Here is a 13,360-nt window from a genome sequence, read left to right on the forward strand (position 1 = left end):
CAACCCCTCATCAATGCATAGACCTAGAAATTTTGAATATTCTACCTTAGCTACCGATTTATGATCGAAGTCTATATTTATTAATTAATGGGGTCATTCCATTTACTGTGTGGAACTGTATACACCGTGTTTTGTCAAAGTTTAATGAGAGTCCATTTGCAGAGAACCACTTAATGATTTTCTGAAAAACATCGTTTACAATTTCACCAGTTAATTCTTGTCTGTCGGGTGTGATAGCTATACTTGTATCATCGGCAAAAAGTACCAGCCTTGCATCTTCGTGAATATAGAATGGCAAGTCATTAATATATATTAAGAACAGCAGAGGACCCAAGACCGAAACTTGCGGCACCTCATTCTTGATTGTTCCCCAGTTTGAGAAATCACCAGTTTTTTGCATATTATATGAACTGTTTATTTCAACTTTCTGCACTCTTCCAGTTAGGTATGATTTAAACCATTTGAGTACTGGTCCATTCATACCACAGTACTTGAGCTTATCTAGAAGTATTCCACGATTTACACAATCAAAAGCCTTTGATAGATCACAAAAAATCCCAACGGGTGGCTTCCGGTTACTCAGAGCATTTAATATTTCATTAGTGAAAGTATATATAGCATTTTCCGTTGAAAAACCCTTCTGGAAACCAAACTGACATTTTGTTAAAACTTTATTTTTACAAAGGTGTGAAGCTACTCTACAATACATTACTTTTTCACGAATTTTGGATAAGGCAGTCAGTAATATGTCACAACAATAATCTTCCCCATCCTTTGGCAGTCATTACAAATTTGGAATCAACATCTGATGCTGTCACATTACTGTTAATAGTAATAATAATAATAATAATAATAATAATAATAATAATGAAACACCACAATTTTATTATATTTAGGATTCAGTTAGTTTATCAATTAGGAAGAATAGGGTTGTTTGTCTTCAATATTTTGTTTCATCTTTCTGATCTCATTCTTCTGTAGGAATTTAATTGCTGGTCTCCCCATGCCTCTCTTCACGTGACATCCTGGCCGACTTTCATACTTGTTCCAAAAATAATCTTGTTTCAGTCAACTTATTCCTCTTTTTTTCTGGTTAATGAATCTTACATTGTCAGAGAAAGTGTATTAGCTTGCTTTCATCTGGAAAGATGAATTTTCTGTCTATTTGGTTGAAGACACATGTATTGTTAGATTTGTTTCACAAACTCTATCTTTTACATTTCAGAACTTTTAGGTGGCAATCAACTTCTGTAGTTTTTACACTTAAAATTAGGATTAACTTACTAGTTATGTTTTTACCACAACTAATAGATAATTTAGCAGTAAGAGATAAAACTGCAGTTATTTTGTGTAACTAAGTGAACAATAGCTTTTCTCAAAGTACTTTCTTTTCTGTTAAATTTATCTCATTAAGTTAAGCCTATGTAAGTACAAATGGTACAGACTGTCCAAATGAAACTGGCCTGAAAAATGCTTATGAAAAGAATTTTAGGGTGTAGTGTCCTGTGTATAATAAGGTCATTAGAGAAAGCACAAACTGGTATGAGGGAAGGAAACTAGCCCTGTCCTTTTCAGCAGAATCATCCTAGCACATTCCCTAAGTACTTTAGGAAAACCACCAAAACCTGTATTAGGATTGTCGAATGTCAGTATTGTCATCTGGACCACCAACTCACTGAGTGAAAATGTTTATGAGCTGTGACACGAGTTAGCCCATTTATTGAATAGAGCAGCTCTTTGCAGAAGATGCTGGAAATGCCACCACTGATGATGTATTGGAGAATGTGTTGAACAATAACTCCCATCTGCACAGTTCATAAAAGCTGGTGGGGGGAGGGCAGAGCCTAGTTGGGAGTTATTCTTACAACACATTCGCCACTCCTAAAATCATCCAGGCCTTAATCTACAATAACATACTATTCCCACACCCTGCTGCCAATAGTTTTTGCCCCTCTGTCCTATTACCTCCTCACTGTTCATGTCCCCTCACCCTCACTGTGCACCGCTCTCTGACAATACACCCATTGATCTTTCCCTCTTTTCTTCTCCTCTTCTTCTCCATGTCTCTTGTCCTGCTGCCTTTTAGTCCCTGCATGCTCTGCCACACAGTGCCCTTCTCTCCTCTCACCCATACCCTTATATCCCTCTCCTTTCCCCATCCCACTCTGGATTGCTGCTTTCATTCAGTGCGAGAGTTGCAGTCAGGTTGGAGTGGCTGAAGATAGTGATCATGTGTGCATGAGGTGTGGCTGCTTTTGTGAGTGTATGTGCAGTTTTTTTCTGTAGAAGACTTTGGCTGAAAGCTCAACGTATAACGGTCTTTTCATTTTGCCTGTCTGCAATTCAACATGTCAACTTTAAAATGAGTAGGAATATAACCGTTACATGATGTTGTTGAAGTAAAACAATCGTCAGCCTAGAAACTGGCTTGAGCACCACAGAGTTTGCTAGACAGTCTGAATGGAAGCAGTATTGCCCTTGCATCCCTCCAATTTCAATATTTGTTTGTCAGATATTAAAAGAGAAATTTACAATCAAGTTTGATCTCCCAGTCACTTTGTGACTTGTAATCTACCACAAACAGAAAGCACTGATTGAAGAAAATCCTAGAATTAACTGGAATTGAATCTCCATAACTTTAAACTTTTAATGTGATACTTACCCACTAAATGACACTATCTGAAACATAACCATGAGGAAAAGGCAAGTTGGATAAACAAAGAGGAAAAGGCAAGTCGAATAAACAAGCATCAATACTTTGCAATTAAAATATAATGAACACTACTACATTTTATTTCTGTCCTGTAATGTTGTGAGGTAAAGACATTGAGTTCTGGTCCCATATCCGTGGGTGCAGCAAAAAGCAGCAATATGTCGATGCACAGATACAAGTTTTCAAATATTGAGATGAAAATGTGGAACCACACATAAGTCATCTTACTGCTACTCAACAATATGCCAGAAAGAGGTAACATGATGTAGGTAAAACAGTTACAGCACACACACCTAAACCAACTTTCCCTAATTACATTTTGTACTTGGGAGCTTCATACTGTCACAGTCAAAAACAACGTTTGATGGTAGTGTATATGTAGTTTATTACATACTACCAAAAAAACAATAAGAAGTTGGGGTAATTCCGCAATATAGTGTAGTGAGGAGTGGCCACACAGCTGGAGATACTGCATTGTTATCAGTGGGATGATGCTCGTATGCCATAGCAGAGAATGTTATTCGATTAAGACATGAGAAGGTGGTATTAGTAGCTTCCGACCACAAGTGTGGCACCACTGATAAGCTGCTAGCTACTATACAATGTCAGCCGTGCTACAGGGTTAAAGGAAGGATTTCACCGAATTTCAAGTGATAGGATCAATAAAGGTCAATGCATACTGCAGTCATTAAAGAAAGAGTGGGATTGGTGGCGACAAGACTTTGGTACAAGTGCTGCCAGGGCTCTGGAATTCAGTCTTGGGATGTAAGTTTTTTGACACTGTGTGTGGTCAAGTGAGGCCCCTCATTCGTTTCCTGGATTAGTTGTAGGTATTTGAATAGGGTTTTTATCTGAGAGCAATTGAAGTCTTTAGTTTGGTACTGACTACCCTCAGCATGGTACCTACAGAAAAGACAATTTGTTCACCTAACACCAGATATGTGATAAAAGTTCTTTTCAGTACCACCCAGAATACACAATTTTGTTCCTGACACAAATATTTAGGCTTTCATGGTCAGTATCAATTACATTAAAATCCTTTTGCATGTCATATAAAATAGATTACTATAATAAAAAAATGTTTCAGCTGTGTTGCAGCAACCTTCCTCACACTAGACTAGACTATGTCCTGAAGGAGGACACTGTAAAATGGCTGAAACGTGTGTTATTTTAGTATTTAATGTGATGATGTGGCTGTACACCTCAAAAGATTTTAATGTAATTTAATCCTGTTGCCTATTATCTACCTAGATGTCTGGAATGTGACAGTATGCTTTACAAAATTAAATGTATCACCACACAAATAGGTCTAAACATTATGCCATATGAATATAAACTGCAAACTGACAGTCAAACGGTGGCTGGCTCAAAATTAACAGTGTTACCTTTACATGCTTTTTGTTTCAACAAACTGCAGATCACTACTATCCAATGAGTGTAAAATTTAGGCCACAAGATGAAGAAGAAAGAAATTGACCTATGATAAATTAACATCTGCTTAAATATAAACATTTAAAAAAAAATGTCTTCCACTCTTTTATAATTACAACAAAATATAGCTTAGAACATATTTGAAATGGTTTCATACAGTCAACAACGAACAAGATAAGTGATGTAATCACAAAAACAAGTCGAAAGAATTTATTTACATATTGAAAATAATACTGTATGTAACTTTAAAATTATTTCCCCACACAAAATGGGGTTACTGAGACCACATAAATTCTTCTAACAAAGCAAACCAAACACAGTTAACTGTAAATATAAACAAACGAAACTGTCAACATTATCTCTTTAGGCTGAAGCATCAACAGACTTCAAAATGTAAATGTAAAACACATTACAGTTACAAACTTTGCACCCAAAATCCGCTGAAATACGGCTAATTATTTGTACAAAATATAAGACACAAAACAACAACACTTTGTACTGCTTTTAAGCGTAATATCATAAACCCTGTTCAGCGTGGCACCTCGTGTGGGAGAGTAAACAGTTTTTCTTGTTGAACGATTTGCCACAAGTCCTACAAGTGTAAGTTTTACTATCAAGGTGGACCTTCTTGTGTGAGCTGAGGTACCAGTGGAAGTGGAAGCCCTTCCCACAAATATCACAGACAAAGGGACGGTGCTCGCCATGTGTCCTGAGATGCTTCTGCAGCACAGCCTGGTCACTGTAGCTCTTGCAACACACAGCGCAAACATAGTCACACGACGCAGATCGGCTATCACCGTCACCCTCCGGGGGTGCTTCCTCCTCTGCCTCCACTGCAGTGTCTGTGAGGGAAGCGGGCCCATGGGAGCGCCGGTGTTTCGTCAGGTCAGCTCGCCGAATGTACTCGTTGCCACATAAATTGCAAGGGAAACGTTCCCCAGTGTGTACGTTCCTGTGGATGTTGAGGTTCGTCTTCCACTTAAAAGACTTTCCACAAGTATCACAGGTGAAAGGTGTGTCCTGTAAGTAGCAAGATATACCAATAAAAGGATGCGTAAAACATTGCTCAGAGATGAGAAACGAAGAAAAATGTCACACAATACTTAGAGGTTCCTAAATATCAATGTGGTCCTGTGGATATAACTAGATAAGCAGCAGCTATTTAATGTAAGTGAAAAAGGGCTAATATTTTTCCCCTCTCCCTCCACAGTAACTGTCATATGCAGCACACCTCGCTTACTGTCTGAAAGGAAGCACTGAGGGGGTGACGTGTGACATGACATTTTTAGGATAGCATATCCCATTTGCAAGCCCTGTGATGATGAAAGACGTTTATAACATTTAGAAGTAAGTAAGTACATATCGTGACATCCAACTGTGGGAAATGTTATTATGGTATGTCTAGATGGAAGAATACTTTGAATCCATCACTTCTACAAGACAAGATGCTATGTGGGGGTGCTTGTTTAGAGACAAGAAGAGAAAGGGGAAAGGTCATGACCATAATGGACACTGTAACAAATGACTGCTGAATTGGCTTGTTTTTGCACAAGCTAAATATGTATAAAACAATTTGTCAACCCACTTAGTATATGAGATAGTGTTGTTGTAAAAGAAAGTGTGAATACAGGAAGTTTAAAGTTCAGTTGTTTACACTATTCAAGTAGCTTGGAGGACAATTGCTGCTCCCCCTCAGCACCCATCCATGCACAGGGAGACGAAGTTCTGTGAAGGCTACTGCATCACAGATGGTTGGAACTCACTAGCAGGTCCACCTCAACAAACTTCATTACAGATTGCGCACACGAAATGGAAAAATGAAGCCAGGCGGAGAAATCGCCCACATTTCAATCCAGGGTAAGAACCACCTATCTGTCAAAAGGGTGGGGTTGAGGAGGAAAAAAAAAAAAGTATAGCCCATGACGTGCAAATGCTCAGACTTTATTCATGCAGTATTTGAGAACGAGAGCACGTAATTACTAGCAACAAACTCTGCACATAATTTATGAAACTTTTTCTCGCTGACACCCTGCACATAATGATGAAAGGAAAAAAGTTTATTGTTTACAAAGTTTTTGCAGTTCCTGCAGTAAAACTGCCACAGCAGGCATGCCATTTCAAATCATTATCTCTTTGCTACTAGCTCTATTCATGACACACTTTGCAGACAATGTACCAGTGAATGTACCTACAAAATTATATCATTGCATGACATATAGTTCAGGAGATAGCCATTATTAACATTGAGCTGTGTGAAAAAAAGAAGTGAAATGTATTTACAAATATGTCTGAAATATATTGAAACACATATAAAATATATTTGTGAAATGCATGTGATATGCATACATGGATGGAAGCCGTGGATAAGAAGTGCCTCCTAGATCCCTGGGTCAATTTCAACTAGATCTGGTATACATATTATTTACTATCTGGAAAGAAATACTGTGGGGTAAGAACCACCAACCTCTTGCTGTGGTGGGGATGATTGCCAGTGAAGCAAGAGGGGGAGGAGATGGACAGAGAGAGGGGGGAAGGAGGAGGTGGACACAGATGGGGGGGGGAGGTAGAGATGGATAGAGAGAGGGCGAGTGAAAAAAAATAAATACATAAATAAAAAATAAATTAAAAAAAAACAGTGGTCTGTCCACTTCGGTAGCTGTGAAGTCAGCACAGTGGATTGCTTCGAAGGGGCTTGGGTTTAATTCCCAGCTGAAGTGGAGATTTCCTCCACTCGGGGACTGTATGTTGTGCTGTCCTTAGGTTTGTATTGTCATAACTGACAATCCATGGTTGAGATGGCTGTATGGGTATGTCCCAAAAGCAATTTTTTTTTTAAAATCAATGGTCTGTAATGAAACATATTTACAATGTGGCTTATGTTTTACGTAAAAAAACAGTTCATTACTAAAGAGGTTGATTTTACTTATGGTATTTTATGTTCAATTTCTACTCACATCAGGAAACGCAGTTCATGAAAAGGATAGATTGCTACACCTCCCCCCCCCCCCCCCCCCCCACCCATAAGCGAGGATATTGTCATCAGAAGAAACAAAAATGGGGTTCTATGGATCGAGTGTGGAATGTTAGATCTCCGAACTGGGCAGGTAGGTAAGAAAATTTAAAAAAGGGGAACGTATAAGTTGAAGTTGGATATAGTAGGAATTAGTTAAGTTTGGTGGCAGGAGGAGAAGGACTTCCGGTCATATGAATACAGGGTTATAATTACAAAGTCAATAGGTGTAACACAGGAGCCGGTTTAATAATAAATAAGAAAAAAGGAATGCAGGTAAGCTACCATGAACAGCATATTGAACACATTACTGTAGCCAGACAGAGATGAAGAATGTATGATGAGATAAAAGAAAATATTCAGACAGTTAAGGGAGATGAAAATTTAATTGTGGTGAGGGACTGGAATTCGATGGTAGGAAAAGGAAGAGAAGGAAAAATAGTATGTGAATAAGGACTGGCAGAAAGGAATGATAGAGGAAGCCCCCCTGGTAGAATTAATCATTGAGAACACTTGATTTAAGAATCATGAAAGAAAACTGTATACATGGAAAAGACCTCGAGGCACCGGAAGGTTTCAGATTGACTATATAATGGTAAGACAGAGATTTTGGAACCAGATATAAATTGTAAGGCATTTCTAGGGGCAGATGTGGACTCTGACCAAAATTGATTGGCTGTGAATAGTAGATTAAAACTGAAGAAACTGAAAAAAAGTAGGAAATTAAGGAAATGGAACCTGAATAAGTTGAAAGAACTAGAGGTTGTTGAGAGTTTGAGAGCAAGCAGTAGCAAAGATCAACTATAAGAGGGACAGGTATACGGTAGATGACGAATGAGTAGCGTCAAGAGATGAAACAGTGAAAGCAGCAGACAATCAAATTGGCAAAAAGACAAGGCCTAGTGGAAATCCTTGGATAACACAGGAGATACTGCATTTAACTGATGAATGGAGAAAATATAAAAGTACAGTAAATGAAGCAGGCAAAAGGGAATACCAATGTCTAAAAAATAAGACTGACATGAAGTTCAAAATGGCTAAGAAGGAATGACTAGAGGACAAATATAAGGATTCAGAAGCATATTTCATTAGGAGAAAGATAGATAACACCTAAATCAAAATTAAAGGGAAAAGAGAAGTAAGGCTATGAATATCAGCAGCTTAGATGAAAAACCAGTCCTACACAAAGACAGGAAAACTGAAAGGTAGAAGGTATATCCAGGGCCTATACAATGGGCATTAACTTGAAAGCAATATTACAGAAATGGAAGAGGGCATGTGACAAAACAAGCTGGGATAATTTTACTTCCCTTTTGTTTTGCTATCGGCCTCCTTAAAATTCATTTTTTTTTCAATTTTAACTAATTACCATTAACATAAGTTTATATAATCTGCATTTTCATAAAAGAAAAAGGTTGGCCCTTAGTCTTAAAGTATATAACACCAGATCTTATTTTGTGCTTAGTTTTATGTATGTAATTGATTTTCTAATTTATTTAAACTATTCCTAGTTATTATCTTTCATTATAGGGCAAAATAGTAATTGTTTTATAACTGAAATTCTACTGTTGACATATAAACAAATACAAAATCTGTACTAATTATAAACATTTGGAAGATGAAATACTAGTAATCTTAAAGTATCCATTTAGCTCTATTCGAAAACATGTTAGCAAAGCCAGCACTTAATTAATTCAAAAGTAATTACAAGTTTTGTCAAAAGTATTGTTTGTTTAACGATAATTGTTAATTCCATGATTTAAACAAATAATTAAGTCTACACCTTGTAATAGAAGAAACTGTTAAAAGGAACGAATTTTTCAGTGTATTCAGTTAATTTAATGAGTTAAGTTTTAACTGTAACTTCTGTAATTTAACTTCGAACAATGTGTAGTTTCAGCTTCTATTATTGTGAGGATATATAAGGGCACAATTTTTGGTCCCAAGACAGTCAGTCCACGGCCAAGTTTCAGATGAGAAACCTGTGCTGATTGGAGTCACAACAATGCTTCAACTTAAATGTGAAATAAGTGTTACACAATTAGGCTGTGTATTAAAAGAATGACAGTGTGTGCTTCATACGTACCTATCTATTCTTCAAGAACTGTGAACTTTGTGGTTAGGTTTTCACTGCTTGTAGATATTCAATAGTAAACTATGGTAGCAGTAAGTGGAGGTTTGCCTGAAACCTATTAATGAGGCTTATCAGAAGTTAAACAGTAGTGCACTGGCCATATAACTGTAATATTGGGGGGTTATGAACAGTGAAAGTAAAGACTGTGAAACACAAATGTGCATCTGTCGGATACATCATTTACAGTAGATAGTAGTTGCACTTCCATCCCCTATTTTTTCAGCCAGTACATCGACACCGAAGACAACAAACGAAGAGACAAAGCAGGTGAGCGTCACTACAGACGTAGATGAAGATGAGAGAGGGGATATGATACTGTGAGAAGAATCTGACAGAGCACTGAAAGAACCAAGTTGAAACAAGGTCCTGGGAGTAGACGATATTCCGTCAGAACTACTGATAGCCTTGGAAGAACCAGCCATGACAACTCTCTTCCGTGAGCAGAGGTAAAATACAGGGACTGAAAGGCTATTTACAACTTGTACACAAATCAGATGGCAGTTATAAGAGCTAAGGGACATGCAAGGGAAGCAGTGGTTGAGAAGGGAGTGAGTCAGTGTTGTAGCCTATCCCTGATGTTATTCAATCTGTACACTCAGTAAGCAGTACAAGAAACCAAAGGAAAATTTGAAGTAGGAATGAAAATTCAGGGAGAAGAAATAAAAACTATGAGGTTTTGGAATGACACTGTAATTCTGCCTGAGGCAGCAAAGGACTCCGAAGAGTGGCTGAACAGAATGTATAGTGTCTTAGATGGAGGATACAAGATGAAGAGCAACCCAAGAAAAATACGGATATTGAAATTTAGTCAAATTAAGTCAAGTGATGCTGAACGAATTAGATTAGGCAATGAGACACTTAAAGTATGGGTGAGTTTTGCTATTTTGGCAACAAAATAACTAATGATGGCTGAAGTAGTGAGGATATAAAATGCAGACAGGCATTGGCAAGAAAAGCATTTCTGAAGAAGAGAAATTTGTTAACATCGAAAATAAATGTGAGAACCTGGAAGTCTTTCCTGGAGGTATTTGTCTGGAGTAAAGCAATGTATGGAAATGAAACATAGATGATAAACAGTTTAGGCATGAAGACAATAGAAGTTTTTGAAATGTGATGCTCCATAGGAATGCTGAAGATTAGATGGGTAGATCACATAACTAATGAGGAAGTACTGAACAGAATTGAGGAGACAAGAAATTTGTGGCATAGCTTGACTAAAGAAAGGGATCAGTTGATACAACACATTCTGAGACATCAAGGGCTCACCAATTTACCAATTTAGTCGTCAAGGGGAGTGTGTGGAATGGGGGGGGGGGGGGGGGGGGGGTAAAATTTGTAGAGAGGGATGGGGCACCAAGAGATGAATAGGCCTGCACAGGATAGAGTAGTATAGAGTGCTGCATCAAACATGACTATGGACTGATAACAACAACAACAACAACAACAACAACAGAAACAACAGGCTATTACTGACCATAAACTTGGCCCACAGTTGCAGACATGTACAACTGAAAGACTGCTACACACGGAGCTTTTGGCCAAAGCCTTTTTCAGAAAAGAAAGGAAAACAAACAAGTAGGCATACCTCATGTGCACATGACAGTTATCTTACACTGTTCTGGCCAGACTGTAACTATTGAGTAAATCGAAAGAAGCAACCTGGAGTGGGATATTGAAGGGGGAGAACTAGCATGATACAGATGGAGAAAGGGAGATCGAGCCGGGATTAGAAGTTGCTGGACAAGGCTGCCAGATGCAGCATCGGGTCGCTGTGGGAGAGGAGGACAGAGGGGAAAAGACTGGTGGATGATGGCAGAGGACAAACCACAATGAGGTGAGAGGACGTGAACTGGGAGGTGGTAACAGGAGAGAGAGGGGGCGGAAACTGTTGGGTGAATGGTGCGGGGACAGTAGATTATTGTAGGCTGAGAACAGGATAGCTCTGGGATGGAGAATGTGTTGTAAGGATAACTCGCATCTGAGCAGTTAAAAATAGCTGGTGGTGGAGAGAAGGATCCAGATAGGAATTATCCTTACTACATATTACTACAGAATATCTTCAATAATATAGTGTCTGCACACCTTCATCTGTTTCTAGATAGAAACAGATATCTTGATACTCTATGGAATCACTTTGCCATGTCATGACAGTTTAAAAAACCTATTACCTGAAGATGCCTCTCTACTGATGCAAAACTGGGAGTGACTTAATAAAAGTATTTTAGCAGCCAGTGTGGAAGATTTTATCCACCTTCCTAAGACACCAACCTTTCAGCAAAAAAAAACCAGCCATACACAGCCTCAAAACAGATCCTCGCTTAATCATCCTACCTGCAGACAAAGGTGCCAACATTGTCCTTATGAATCACGGTTACTCCATGGCGTGAGGTCTTGCCAATTGTCTGACTTCTCCACCTACTAACTCTGCCAGAATAACCCCATCCCAGAAGTCCAACGTAACCTCCAGTTGTCAGGTGTGATAACTCAATGAAAATACCTTTTTTCCCTTCATCTAGGGGATGCTGACAGACATTCGTGAGTTTCTTATTTGGGCTTAAGTAACCTCTTTGGGTTGAGAGGAGAAATTTTCCATCTCAGAGGAAACACTCTGAGGAGATACTGGAAATCAGTCTCATGACTTCTAGGTTCACAATGAGGACACTGTGACCACTACATTATGGAAAAAATTGCTTTAAAATGGTGAAGTTAAACATAAAAATGTTTTGCCAAAAACCAAGTGCTGTCTCGCAACTTAATGGATACAAAACATTAGTCATTGTATTCCTAAATCGATTTAATATCTTTTATATAGAGACAAGTAAAATTGTTATTTTGTGAATTTTAATGACAGTTTTAATGCCACAACACATGCATATTAAGATGCAAAATTATTTTTAAACAGAACAACAAACCTTCGAGTGGACCTTGTAGTGATCAATGAGATGAGAACGAACACGAAAGGCACGCCCGCATGTGTCGCAGACATGTGGCCGTTCATCAGAATGCGTGCTCCGATGTGATTGTAGGTTGCGCATATCACTGAATGCCTTGCCACATGTTGAACAGACAAATGGCTTCTCACCTGTATGTGTTCGGCGATGTCGATCTAGTTTTCCACGCACCTGTGAAGAGAACAAGTACTTTTTAGCCGTACAATTTATATGACTTTTTTTTTAAATTCTTTCTTAATCTCTGAGAGCATTTTATTTCTACAGATGTGTCATTACATTAGAAGTGCTGTGCCCCAAGTATTTTCCCCCTTTTCAAATAATTACAAGTTGCAATAAACAAAGATGAAGGATGGTAACCATTCACCTACAGTTGATTGACATGCGGCACATAGACACACATAACAACACAGAGGCTTAACTAGCTTCTGAGCAACCACTATTTTCTAGTGAAAATTTATAATTTCACACACGCAATCACAAACACACCCAAGTGTGCCAATCCATGGCCATAGCAACACTAGTGAAGACAGTTTTCTGACTTGGCAGAGGTAAAATGGTGATTTAAAATGAAAACCATGTAAAAAAGAAGTGATTGTAGGAACAACAGGCAGAGAACACATCCAAACGGTGAATAAGGTGAATGTAGCAGTACAGCAGTTCAAAGGAAGGGATTGGAAATTATGTTTAAAAAAGCATACTGAGCAAGATACGAGGGCTATCCACAAAGTACATTACATTTTGGAATTAAAAATAAATAAAGTATTGGAAATTTTTTTTATTATATACAGATGAAAGCCACACTTAAATACTACTTTTCTACATAGTTGCCATTTAAATTAAGGCACTTATCGTAGCGATGGATGAGCTTGGAAATTCCTTCGTCATAAAATTCGGCCACCTGCGCCTTCAACCATGTGGTTATCTCTTTTGGGACAGAAAAGGTGTGATTTTTGTGGATTTCCTGGAAAGAGGCACTACAATAAACTCTCAAAGGTATTGCCAAACTCTGCACAACCTCAGAAGAGCAATACAAAACAAGCGCAGGGGAAAGTTGGGCTCAAAGATCTTGCTGATTCACGACAACGCCCGGGCCCACACGGCAAATGCCACTCGTGAAGTTC

The 13,360-nt window shown here is 38.4% G+C and overlaps 1 protein-coding gene across 2 annotated transcripts in view; it reads right to left on the reverse strand.

The window, feature by feature from the left end:
* Positions 1-2,788: 2,788 nt before the first annotated feature.
* The window catches only part of LOC124595968 (B-cell lymphoma 6 protein-like), a 105,959-nt gene continuing 95,387 nt past the window's right edge, over positions 2,789-13,360 (reverse strand). Inside the window, exons 6-7 of one of the 2 annotated variants that reach the window (XM_047134905.1) lie at positions 12,201-12,410; positions 2,789-5,164 (exon numbers count right to left, since the gene is read on the reverse strand). In XM_047134905.1, coding sequence (XP_046990861.1) covers positions 4,661-5,164; positions 12,201-12,410 — 714 coding nt within the window. In that variant the 3' untranslated portion in view covers positions 2,789-4,660. Of the gene's footprint in view, positions 5,165-9,239; positions 9,344-12,200; positions 12,411-13,360 lie in introns of those variants that run through there. The other variant, XM_047134906.1, reaches the window with a different exon arrangement.

The sequence above is a fragment of the Schistocerca americana genome, chromosome 2 (assembly GCF_021461395.2).
Source record: "Schistocerca americana isolate TAMUIC-IGC-003095 chromosome 2, iqSchAmer2.1, whole genome shotgun sequence".
NCBI classification, from domain to species: domain Eukaryota; kingdom Metazoa; phylum Arthropoda; class Insecta; order Orthoptera; family Acrididae; genus Schistocerca; species Schistocerca americana.